This window comes from Mustelus asterias, chromosome 11 (genome assembly GCF_964213995.1).
Source record: "Mustelus asterias chromosome 11, sMusAst1.hap1.1, whole genome shotgun sequence".
NCBI lineage: Eukaryota > Metazoa > Chordata > Chondrichthyes > Carcharhiniformes > Triakidae > Mustelus > Mustelus asterias.
In genome coordinates, this window is record NC_135811.1 from 11,383,006 (window position 1) to 11,396,567 (window position 13,562).

The window sequence follows — 13,562 nt, forward strand, 5'->3', positions numbered from 1 at the left end:
CTTCCAGAATTTAGCCAAGCTCTCATCTACCATTGCATGGACCTCTCTTTCCACAGTTTTACTGAGTGGTGTGGGATCAATATATATATTGTTACGGAAGCTTTTGGCTTCGGAACCATTACCATCCCTGAGCATCAACTTATTGGCTTTTTTACGGGTGAAATTACTCCTTGTCTTACCACCTTGTTCATCTCTTTCTATACCTTTGGAAGTAATGGGCGCAGAACCTTTCTGGGCGTGTACAAACACATTGGTTTCACTTGTGGGCTGAGTGTTCTATGATACGTCATTCTCAACTTACCCAATCTTGTAAACAACTTTGAGAATTCAACTCTGAACTCTCCCAATTGACGTTCACTGCTATTTATTTCTTCTTACTTGCAAATTAGATTCAATTCCATACATGCCGTTCTACTGAAGAGTGAGCAACTCTGATCTTGAATCACATACAGTACTTCAGTCATTACTTTCTCTCTGTGCTTTAGAGTGAATGTTAGTTCTTCCAGAACCTTCAACTGGTCTTGGTCAATGCAGCTTTCTGCAGGATGGTTCAACATCTGAAAGGGAAAACCTCCATTCCAGTATCTAATTTGAAAGCGTGTCTTGTGATCTTTTGCCAGGAATTCTGCACTCCAATCATTTCCACTTAATTCTTTAACCTCTCCTAAGTCTCAAAACCTAGTGAATCTTCTACTTCGCGGACTCTGTTCCTGTTTAAAACCTTCTCTTCTTGAGTGTCTGCCCATTTGTTCTACTTTGACACTTCAGGAAAATGTCCCATCTTTTTACACCAATGGTATTGCCTGTCTTTGGCAGGATAATCCCCATGCCTGTCTTTTTTCTGTTACAACACCTGGTCTGGGCTACCTCCATCAACTGTACCTGTTCCTTGAGATTTGGACTCTCTCTCTCTGACTATCAATTGGTCTTGCCTGTTGATCTCAGTTTTTCTACCTAACTGAATTGCCTTCATGAGTTTCACGTCATTTTGGGATTGCAGATTATCTGACAATACATCATCCAGTGCTCCAACAACTATTGTCACAAACTTGTTTCTCTTTCAGATACCATGTGCAGTCTTTTGCTAATTAATACAAATCATTAGTAAATGAGTCAATGCTTTCCCCATGTCTCTGTTGAGCTTTGTGTATTCCACGATAATGTTTTTGCAGAGATCGAAATATGTCTCCAATGCAACAATCCTCATGGATCCGTAGGGTAACTAGGATGTCATCTGCACAGTCGTCCATTGTGCATAAAGATGTACTAGTAACATGAGTCAACCATTCAGCCCATCGAGTCTGCTCCACCATTTAATATAACCATGGATGATTTAACACTTCAATGCCTTTTTCACCCTGTCATAAGGTCAGAAGTGGGGATGTTCACCGATGACTGCAAGATGTTCAGCACCATTCACAACTCCTCAGATACTGAAGCAGTCCATGTTTAAATGCAACAAGATCTGGACAATATTCAGGCTTAGGCTGACAAGTGGCAAGTAACATTCGCGCCACACAAATGCCAGACAATGACCATCACCAACAAAAGACATTCTAACCACTGCCCCTTGACATTCAATGGAGTCACCATCACTGAATCCACTGACCTTGGGGTTACCATTGACCCAAAACTCAACTGGACTCACCACATAAATACAGTGGCTACAAGAGCAGGTCGGAGGCTAGGAATACTGCGGCGAGAAAATCACCAAAGCCTATCCACCATCTACAAGGCACAAGTCAGGAGTGTGATGGAAGACTCCCCACTTGCCTGGATGGGTGCAGCTCCAACAACACTCAAGAAGCTTGACACCATCCAGGACAAAGCAGCCCTCTTGATTGGCACCACATCCACAAACATCCATTCCCTTCACCATCGACGCTCAGTAGCAGCAGTGTGTACTATCTATAAGATGCACTGCAGCAATTCACCAAAGATCCTTAGACAGCACCTTCCAAACCCACGACCACTTCCATCTAGAAGGACAAGGGCAGCAGATATATGCGAATACCACCATCTGCAAGTTCCCCTCCAAGCCACTCACCATCCTGACTTGGAAATATATCACCATTCCTTTGCAGTTGCTGGGTCAAAATCTTGGAATTCCCTCCCTAACGGCCTTGTGGGTCAACCCACAGCACATGGACAGCAGCGCTCCAGATGGCAGCTCAGCACCACCTTCTCAACGGCAACTATATTTAAGGGGCGTCGTGACAAATACACGAATAGGATGGGAATAGAGGGATACGGTCCCCGGAAAGGTAGGGGGTTTTAGTTCGGTCGGGCAGCATGGTCGGTGCGGGCTTGGAGGGCCGAAGGGCCTGTCCCTGTGCTGTAATTTTTTTTGTTCTTTGTAAATGCTGGCTGGCCAGTGATGCCCATGTCCCACGAATGAATAAAACAAAACAGTCTAGCTCCGATGCAAGCCCCAATGCAGACCAAAATCTAGCAAATCTCCTGTACCATTTTGGCTATGCTTCAGCCTGATTTAGGCCTGTGACCATCTCAAAATGCTTTGGTAGGAGCTTTTCTAATAACATTTTTTTTCACTGTCACCACCATATATCTTGTGCTGTCAGCTTGGCGTAGTTTCAATATATTCTCAAAGACCTGCTGGCTGCACAACACAAACATTATTGTAACATGTTTACAGCTACAAGAACACACGCCACTAACATGTAAAACACAAGGATGGCAAGCCAACCACCTTCCTGCCAACTGCCAAGCTGTTACCCGTAATATGCAAATTCTTAAATAGATGATTAACAGTCAATTGAGCTTGTTACCGAGCCAATTAACCCATATAATATGCTGCTTATGCCATAGTATGGTTGGCATGGGCAGGAGGGTGGGAGTTGGCAGGTCATTTTTTAAGCAAACTGCGTAATGGGGAGGAATGGTGGTTATGTCCTTTGGGGATGTCTTCTGCATATTGGGGACAAGCCCCCCCCCCCCCCCCCCCCCCCACCTCCTCACGCCCCCAACTTGTTCCTCTTTGCCTGGTCTCCAAACCCATGGTTCCTCTCATCTCCTTCCCTGGGCTACCAATCCTTCCCCATCCGAAAACCCAGACTTAACTCTCTCTGGTGGCCATGTCCTCTTCACTCTGTCGCATCGGAACAGAGTTCCAGTGCTGCTGGGACTACTAGAGCTGCTTGCCAATCTGATTGGCTGGCAGCTCCCGTGTTTGGGACTTCCTTCCACTGAGGGGCAGAGCTCTCACTTGTTCATGTTACTGCTGCAGGGTGGCCTTGTTTAGTGCCGGTTGGCTGGTGTCCAATATTTCTACCAGAGGGGGACAGCAGTATGCCACCCACCCCCCCCACTCCCCCCGCCCACCTCTACAATTCAGTCCATCAGATTAAGGCAAAGATTAGCCATGATTTCATTGAATGGTGGATCAGGCTCAAGGGGCTGAATGGCCTTCTCTTGTTCACAAATTCAATGACAGATTCTTTCGCCATTCCTGAAAACGAGATGACTGTGCACGAGTGGGAAGCAGGAGGCAGCCAAAAGACAAGATTATCCAGCCAACATCCACAGCTGATGCTGATTTTGATAGGTTTTCAGTCACCGCGTAAAACCAACACCCATACTGTAACCAGCTTGCGTGGAGCTGAAAAGACTATCCACAAAATTGTAAGTACAGAATTATAGGGGAGATTTTCTGTTGAAAAACCTGGATGGGGCTGCAGGATCCAATCATCATTGTAAGGAGATGAGGACAAGAAGAGGACAAAATTGTGATAACCTTGAGACCATAAGATGGAGGAGCAGACGAAGCCATTCAAATAGCTTGCAGGTCACATGGGAAAATGGCACTTAAATAAGAGAGAGAAGAGAAAGGGAGGAGAAGATTAGACAATAACTTGTGGTGTTTCTTTAGCCATAGAGAGATCTTGGGGTCCATATCCACAGATCTCTAAAGGTTGCCAGTCAAGTGGATAGAGCTGTGAAGAAGGCCTATAGTGTGTTAGCTTTTATTAACAGGGGGTTGGAGTTTAACAGCCGTGGGGTTATGCTGCAACTGTACAGGACTTTGGTGAGACCACATTTGGAATATTGTGTGCAGTTCTGGTCACCTCACTATAAGAAGGATGTGGAAGCGCTGGAAAGAGTGCAGAGGAGATTTACCAGGATGCTGCCTGGTTTGGAGGGTAGGTCATATGAGGAAAGGTTGAGGGAGCTAGGGCTGTTCTCTCTGGAGCGGAGGAGGCTGAGGGGAGACTTAATAGAGGTGTATAAAATGATGAAGGGGATAGATAGAGTGAACGTTCAAAGACTATTTCCTCGGGTGGATGGAGCTATTACAAGGGGGCATAACTATAGGGTTCGTGGTGGGAGATACAGGACGGATATCAGAGGTAGGTTCTTTACGCAGAGAGTGGTTGGGGTGTGGAATGGACTGCCTGCAGTGATAGTGGAGTCAGACACTTTAGAAACATTTAAGCGGTTATTGGATAGGCACATGGAGCACACCAGGATGATAGGGAGTGGGATAGCTTGATCTTGGTTTCAGATAAAGCTCGGCACAACATCGTGGGCCGAAGGGCCTGTTCTGTGCTGTACTGTTCTATGTTCATAGGGGAATAGAGGTTCAAAATTCACTCTTTCAGGGGTGGTGATGCCCTCGTGGTATTATCGCTAGACTATTAATCCAGAAACTCAGGTAATGATCTAGGGACCCGGGTTCGAATCCTACCACAGCAGATGGTGGAATTTGAATTCAATTTTAAGAAAAATCTGGAATTAAGAATCTACTGATGACCATGAAATAATTGTTGATTGTCGGAAAAACCCATCTGATTCACTAATGTCCTTTAGGGAAGGAAATCTGCCATCCTTACCTGGTCTGGCCTACATGTGACTCCAGAGCCACAGCAATGTGGTTGACTCTCAACTGCCCTCTGAACGAGGGCAACTAGGGATGGCCAATAAATGCTGGTCAGCCAGCGGCACCCATGTCCACGAATGAAAAAAGAAATGTGGGTGTTGCTGGCTAGGCCAGCAGTTATTGCCCATCCCTTATTGCCTCGAGAAGGTGGTGGTGGTGAGCTGCCTTCCTGAAACGCTGCAGTTCATGTAGTGTAGGTACATCAACAGCACTGTTAGGAAGGGCATTCCAGGCTTTGGACCGAGCGGGAGTGAAGGAACAGCGATATATTTCCAAGTCAGGATGGTGAGTGGCTTGGAGAGGACCTCTCAGCTGTTGGAAATATACAGCGATAGTGGTCGGTGCGGACTCGATGGGCCAGATGGCCTCTTTCTGCACTGTAGGGTTTCTATGATTCTATGAGATACAAAAGTGTCCACAGAGGCAATTTTTTCACACAGAGGGTGGTGAAAGTCTGGAACAAGCTGCCATAGGTAGTAGTAGAGATGGGTACAATTTTGTCCTTTAAAAAGCATTTAAACAGTTACATGGGTAAGATGGGTATAGAGGGATATGGGCCAAATGCGGACAATTGGGATTAGCTTAGGGGTTTAAAAAAAGGGCAGCATGGACAAAGTTGGACCGAAGGGCCTGTTTCCATGCTGTAAACCTCTATGACTTTATGAGATGTACGAGGCAAGTTTTTTTTCTACACAGTGGGTGGTGGGTGCCTGGAACTCGCTGCCGGGGGAGGTAGTGGAAGCAGATGCAATAGTGACTTTTAAGGGATGTCTTGACAAATACATGAATAGGATGGGAATAGAGGGATATGGTCCCCGGAAGGGTAGAGGGTTTTAGTTCAGTCGGGCAGCATGGTCAGTGCAGGCTTGGAGGGCCAAAGGGCCTGTTCCTGTGCTGTAATTTTCTTTGTTCTTTGAGAAGAAAAGAAGCTTCGCTTCAATGGTGCGATTTGTGCCCAGGTCACAAGCTTCGCTCAAGTGGAGATTCTACCCCCAGCACACAATTTACATAAGAGACAAGACAGGGCTTTTAAAGGAGATAAGTGCTCCTACTTACAAGCATCCAACCAGCATCACTTGCATCGGTGCATGAAGAAACTTAATCCTCTACAAACAAAAAAAAACAAACATAAGCACAAGGCAAGACGCGAAGGGAGAAAAACATGTTTATTTTGCAGATTTGCCTGGTGGCAGACACAGATCAAAATGAAAAAATGATGGGTCGCCACAAGGTGCCTTTCCCTGCAAATTATTAGACAGGAAACACCGAGCTGTTGCCATCACAGCGAAACAGTTTGGTGAAACTAATGACACGTGTCACAAAGTGTCTTCCCAGCTGATGAATTCTCAACTTCAGGGTGTACAGCCAGAGGAATCCAATCAGTGAAACCTGGTTGCTTCTACACCAGAGGAAATGTGAAGTGGGGGTAATAAAAATCACACCCAAGTGGAGGTAAATACACAGGGATTACAACGCAGAAACAGGCCATTCAATCCAACCAATCAGCATACCCAATCTGGTCCCTTCAATCACTTCAATTAATACATGTACGCAATCTAATTTTGAGTGTAGAAATCCATTATGCCTTAAGCACTTATCCTGGAGGTGAACATTTCACACCTCTCTCTAAGACGGTTGTCCTGCCCTCTGTTTGAAATTTCATAGAATCATAGAAACCCTACAATGCAGAAAGAGGCCATTCGGCCCATCGAGTCTGCACCAACCACAATCCCACCCACCCCACATATTTTACCCACTAATCCCTCTAACCTATGCATCCCAGGACTCTAAGGGGCAATTTTTTTAACCTGGCCAATCAACCTAACCCGCACATCTTTGGACTGTGGGAGGAAACCGGAGCACCCGGAGGAAACCCACGCAGACACGGGGAGAATGTGCAAACTCCACACAGACAGTGACCCGAGCCGGGAATCGAACCCGGGACCCTGGAGCTGTGAAGCAGCAGTGCTAACCACTGTGCTACCGTGCTGCCCACTTAATCCTGTATCTATGGCCCCTCATTCTTAGCCCATCAATTACTAGAAACAGTCCCATTCTATTAACATTTTAAACACCGCATCACTTTATGATTCATATTGTTCTAATGAGAAAACAGTCAGTATCTAGGGAGAGAGTAGCTTTGGCCACAAACAATGAGTCAGTCCTAAGAAGAGGTACATAATAATCAGGCAGAGTCTCTCCTTGGGGCAAATGTCCCAATACCTCATGTCAGTTAAACTGCTTCTGTAGTATTTACAGTAAGAAGTCTCACAACACCAGGTTAAAGCCCAACAGCTTTATTTGGTATCACCAGCTTTCGGAGCGCTGCTCCTTCATCAGGTAAGTCACTGAGACTGTGCCTACCCCAGTCCAACGCCGGCATCTCCACATTATCTATTGTGTTTAGTTCCATGTCAACAACACCTACAGTTGAGCTGTGATTTTACATATCTGACAGATGGTGTTTGCTGGAATCACCAAGAGTTATAAAGGGGGTGAAATTGGACTTTAAACAGGGACCCAGGGGGCGGTGGTGGTGCAGTGGTATTGTCATTGGACGAGTAATCCAGAGGCCCCGGATAATGCTCTGGGGACCCGGATTCAAATCCCACCACAGCAGATGGAGAAATTTGAATTCAACTTTTAAAATATCTGGAAAAGTGATGTCCATGAATGAATTGTCATAAAAACCCATCTTGTTCACTAATGTCCTTCCTTTAGGGAAGGAAATCTTCTATCCTTACTTGATCTGGCCTACATGTAACTCCTAGATCCACAGCTATAAATACTGATGCTCACATCCCACGAATGAATTAAAAAAAACAGGAAGAATCACACCTTACAAGCAATATTCCGTCCAGTTGAGGTTAATGGGAAAGAGAACTAGGATGCGGAGTGGATGTGAACTGTATAACAAGCATACTGTCCACTTTGTACCTCCGCCCATGTCCAATTTCATCCCCTGAGGCCTCAATGAATCTGACAAGTTTACTTTAGTCTATTTGGCACAGGTCCCAAGGACAAAATAAAAGCAGCTTCACACAGCAGATCGTGAAGTTGTTTCAACCAGGAGTAAAAGAAGGAAATATGTTTTAAAACTTTAAGTTTGTCTTTTAAACTTTCCACTAACTTAAGAGATTTTCCTGCTTGCTTGCTTGTTGGTTTCTGAGGTGCATGTCACCTATTTAACTAACAAATTCTCCGACTAATGCTTGACTCATGTTCTGTTGCACAACATGTCACTTTTGGTCTAAACAACACTGAACATTCAGTTCTCGAATCTTGCAAATCCATAACAGGAATCTTTTCTGAATAGCACACAATGATTTACATCAGCTTGTGTCATCTCCATTTTGCTTCAGGGAAATTAAGAGATAAAAACTGGCTTCTTTATTTCAAGGACGGTGAGGCCGAGGACTGAATAGCCCCTTTCGTATGGTGTTTCTAAGAGTCTGTGGCATCAGCTCCTTCAATGATGTATTTTAGAATTCTCCAAACATTTTTGAAAACTAAAGGGCAGACACTGTCCATTTCATCAAACGAGTCTTCCCTAGTCTAAATTTACCTTGATGTGGAAATGCCAGCATTGGACTGGGGTGGGCACAGTAAAAGGTCTCACAACACCAGGTTAAAGTCCAACAGGTTTATTTGGTATCATGAGCTTTTGGAGCGCTGCTCCTTCGTCAGCTGAGTGAAATTTCATCCACTCACCAGAGTTTCATCCACTCACCTGATGAAGCAGCAGCGCTCCGAAAGTTCATGAAACCAAATAAACCTTTTGGACTTTAACCTGGTGTTGTGAGACTTCTGAATTTACTTTAGTCATATTGCATGAACACACAGCACATGTTGATGCTGGCTAAATAGGCAAAATTGCACATACTGTTTCCCAATAAACACGCCCAACCAACAGATAGTGGCAATCAACAAATGTTCAACTGCATAGTCAAACAGTAGAGTATAAGTTAGGTATGGTAGTAAGTACTTTTTATAGAACAATGGACAACTGTATCTATAATACGCAGAGCAATTTTGAGCCCAAGTTAGCAGTCCGCAGGATTGCCAATGCAGAAAGAACATCTGGAGAGAATCAGGCAACGTTCTTGTCTCTGGAGAGATTTTCCCCACCCCTTGCTGGTGATGTAGTGAAACACACACACACACACAAACGCACACACACACAAATGCACACACAAAGAGTGAGAGAACCTCATTTTAAGATGTTGCATACATTTTAATATTAGCCAGCCCCCGCCACATGATTTCCCCCTCACCAAATATTCAAACCTTGTCAACGTGACCTCACATTGTGCCCTTCTTTGTGCCCTGTTTGTAATCAGAACTCCCACCCACCTGACGAAGGGACAGCCTGTTCCGAAAGCTAGTGGCTTTTATATATAATAAATATATTATTATATAAAATTATATATATAAATAAACCTTTTGGACTTTAACCTGGTGTTGTTAGACTTCTTACAATGTGACCTCACGTCAGTGAGATTTTATAAACAGGGTTTGAAAAACAGATTCAGTCGAGGGGAATCCCGGGGGGGTTGGGTGGGCGGGGGGGGGGGGGGGGACTGGCAAAGGTAGGTATAGCACCAGGGAGAGGAGCATGTCTGGAAGTGCCAACTTGTGCTGGGCGCAATTCCAGGGACAGGCCCTCTGGGGAGTCCCATGGCCAGGATGGTGGGGGGGGGGGGGGGGGGGGGGGGGGAGAGTTCCCTTTATGGGCGGTCGGGCGGGGAAGGGGGGAGACTTGCAGGCACGGGGTTGGAGGATGCTGGCAATACATCTGTGGTGGTGGTGGGGTGTGGAAGGGGGAGGAGGGGAGGGAGAAGAGCCCCTGATGATTGTGTGGAGGGGGTAAAGAGATTGTGGGGGTTTGTGCAGTGGGGTGGGGAGAGTTCCACTTCAGTGCTGATCGCCCCGATCTCTGTGAACCTGCCTTGTCAGCTCCATCAGGCCCTGGCCCTGGCCCACCCCGCCAGAGTTTAATTTAATTCCGTGAAAGCCCCACCCACTAATTTATTTTGCTCAGAGAGTCTCAAGATCTGGAGTGAAAACTGGGCTGTGCAGTTGGAGGGCTACACACTGGGTTTCAATCTGAGCCTGACACTTTGAAACAATGTGGGAAAATTCCACCCTATCTAGCTCTCGTCACCAACAAACAAGGTGGACATTCTAGCATTGGATACAATGCAGAAAGAGCCATGAGGCTGATCCCTAGTTTCCGAGGGCTTCCAAGAGTTACAAGAGAAGGCTTGAGAAAGTTTTTCAGGCCAGAAAGGAGGTTTTTTTTATTGCAGTATACAAGACTGTTAAGGAAATGGAGAAAAAAATAAACTAAAAATATCACTTTAAATCAAACAGGTGGAGACAAACAAAGGAAAACTAGTTCGAACCAGTAAAAGGCAAACCAGAATCTGATTATCAGGAAATACTTCTTGCACAGAGAATGATAAACATATGGGTCGGACTTTCACATAGCAAAGTGGAGGCAGAATCATTTCAGAAATGCCACAATTGAGGGAATCATTTATAAAGCTTCTTGATGGATGTTTTAAGATGGGCTGAACGGCCTTAACACATCACAATTATCTTGTGACAAGTATTAAACCTGGTCATATTGTTAGCTAGTCCCAGCTGGTGGGTGTAATAAAGCTTTAAAATTGGCTAGGTTACAGTGGCAGGAAGCACAATGTAAGGGAGATCCTAGTCCTGACTCTTCAGAAGCAATGTGGATTCACAAATAACTGAGAGATAGGCGAGACAAAGTCAACCCCATTCACTACTGAACAGCCTCGTGACATTGGCTAATTGGCTTATTCATTGGGAATGTAGGCAAGTACAGGAGAGCTCCTCTCAGGCAGAGAGCTGCACCTTAACCAGGGTCAGCATCTTTAGCCGAAGGTGGAAGGAAGGAATAAGTATCATTTGAATTTCTTGTGATAGGAAATCAGCCCCTCAGAAGTTGTTGGCACAGTGAACAGCTGGTACTTAGGTACTAACGTTCACCATAGTCCCAGTTGACCATAAGCTGCCTCAAAGGGGAGAACTGACTGGTGGCGATTTAACCTGTGATCACGACTCCTCAGTAGAGAGGCTACATTGAGAAGGCGGCCTTTATGAATAACCTCAGTCGGTATGGGAATTGAATCTATGCTGTTGGGTCGCTCAGCATCATAACCCAGCCAACGGAGCTAACCGACCCCCTTAAACAGGTACTATGTTTGTGCTGAACCGTATATTGTTATAATATTGCTTACAAAATACCACTGAGGGTCAAGGCAGCTGTCATAGTTTTAGATAATTCTTCAAAAATATTTCTTCCCCTTTAGCACAGGATGTTTTACTGTAAATTTGGAATTTATTTTTAGAAACAGGTTCTACTTACTCTCATAAATGGATATTTCTCTAGATGTTCCATCATGATGGGGAGAATAACTAGAAAAGAAAAGCAATGAAAATAAAGTTCCGCAACTTTATGACCAAGGTAATTGATTTGAAACATTAGCTCTATTTCTCTCTCCACAGATGCTGTCAGACCTGCTGATCTTCTATTTTTATTTCAGATTCCCAACATCTGCAGTATTTTGCTTCTGTATGTTGATGGGGGGTGGTTGGGGGTGGGGGGAGGGGGGAGATTTTACTTTGCAAAGAGAATAATCAAGCAAGAATTTGAGGGCCTGTGCAAACTTTTTTGATCTTAATAAACTTTGCTTTCTTTCCAAAGGACATAATACTGTGCAGCTAGGTACTGTAAGTTCCTGGTATTCTGGAAGGACAAGATCAAACTCTTGCCGGGGCTTATATCCTACAAACTACGCATGGGAGAGGTCATCCAGAAAAAACATCTGGACCAGATGCGGGCCTTGAAACCACAGTTTGTCCAGGAGCCCAGTGGGGCAAGAACCGAGGAGTGTCCTCCGGACCGGCCTCCCCTTGCTCTCCGTCGCTCGTAGTTAGGACTTCGGAGTCCGAAATGGACACTATGGACCAAGCCATTGCTACTCCTCTGAGGAATGGAATGAACCATTGGACAGGCGCTCACATCATAAGAAACGGGCGCCTGTCCAAAACACCCGCCCACGTCAGACACTGATTTGGAGGAACTGGATTCGGCACTGAAACGCCGCAAGAGATGCACGAGGGGTGTGAACCGCCAAGATTCATTGGACTTGAGGGGGGAGGGATGTAATGACTTCAAAGAGGGCCTTGAGGTTGGCCTCTTGAAGTATGAGCTCCTTGATTGAAGTAATAATTGCCTGTCCAATCAGGGAGTCTCATCTGTGTATCTATATTTAGGAGTGTCAGAAAAGCCATGATTGTAATCATAGAAATCATAGAAACCCTACAGTGCAGAAGGAGGCCATTCGGCCCATCGAGTCTGCACCGACCACAATCCCACCCAGGCCCTACCCCCACATATTTACCCGCTAATCCCACTAACCTACGCATCTCAGGACTCTAAGGGGCAATTTTTAACCTGGCCAATCAACCTAACCCGCACATCTTTGGACTGTGGGAGGAAACCGGAGCGCCCGGAGGAAACCCACGCAGACACGAGGAGAATGTGCAAACTCCACACAGACAGTGACCCGAGCCGGGAATCGAACCCGGGACCCTGGAGCTGTGAAGCAGCAGTGCTAACCACTGTGCTACTGTGCCGCAGAGTAGGCTCGAAGAGCCAAATGGCCTCCTCCTGCTCCTATCTTCTATGTCTCTATGTTTCTATAGTGGGTTCCAATTGCTTCAATTAATCCTGCCACTTCAAGCCAGACTTATAGACAATCCGAGCTATATCCTGATCCTGGACTGTTCCCTGCTAGCTGATTATGCAGCAGTTACAAATCAACTCCCAGCTTTAACTAAACTCTTGGCTCTCCATGAAATGGGTGGCTTGGACAGGATAGGTGCAGCACATCCATGTACCTAATATCATTGGAGCGCTTCAGGTGGGGAGGAAAGGACAGAAGCACAAAATACCAGACTTTCTTTCGATAAGCAATTGAAGATGTTAACTGTGGCTTAGTGGGTACCTCTAAGTCAGATGGTTGTGGGTTCACGTTCAAGTCCAAATCAGGGTATATGCACACAATCTCGGTTGAGATTCCAATGTAGTATTGAGGGAGCCCTGTGCTGTCAGATAAAACATTAAACTGCCATCTAGGTGTGTGTAAAAGCAATCCCAAGACCCTATTTGAACAATTCCCCTAATGTGTGGAGTTTGCACATTCTCCCCGTGTTTGTGTGGGCTTCTTCCAGTTGCTCCGGTTTCCTCCCACACTCCAAAGATGCACGAGTTAGGTTGATTGGCCATGCTAAATTACCCCCGAATGTCAGGGGGACTAGCAGGGTACATATGTGGAATTACGGGGATAGAGCCTGGGTGGGATGATTTTGGGTGCAGGTTCGATGGACCAAATAGCCTCCTTCTGTACTGTAGGTATTCTATGACAATATCCTTCAAGAAAACTGTAATCATATCATCATAGTGTTGCCTGTGGGATCTTGCTGTGTGAAAATGACCATTTTTCCTACATCACAACAGTGACTACACTTTAAAAGTACTTCATTGGCTGTAAAGCGTTTTGAGATATCCCAAGGTTATGAAAAATGCAACATAAATGCAAGTCTACCTTTGTTAATTGTTTTGGCGCTG

The 13,562-nt window shown here is 45.4% G+C and overlaps 1 protein-coding gene across 1 annotated transcript in view; it reads right to left on the bottom strand.

Annotated features, from left to right (window-relative positions):
• sfxn2 (sideroflexin 2) overlaps positions 1-13,562 on the bottom strand; it is a 96,153-nt gene that overhangs the window by 11,601 nt on the left and 70,990 nt on the right. The window contains exons 9-10 of the mRNA XM_078223163.1: positions 11,295-11,344; positions 5,954-6,003 (exon numbers count right to left, since the gene is read on the bottom strand). Of these exons, the coding sequence (XP_078079289.1) occupies positions 5,954-6,003; positions 11,295-11,344 (100 nt within the window). The remainder of the gene's footprint in view (positions 1-5,953; positions 6,004-11,294; positions 11,345-13,562) is intronic.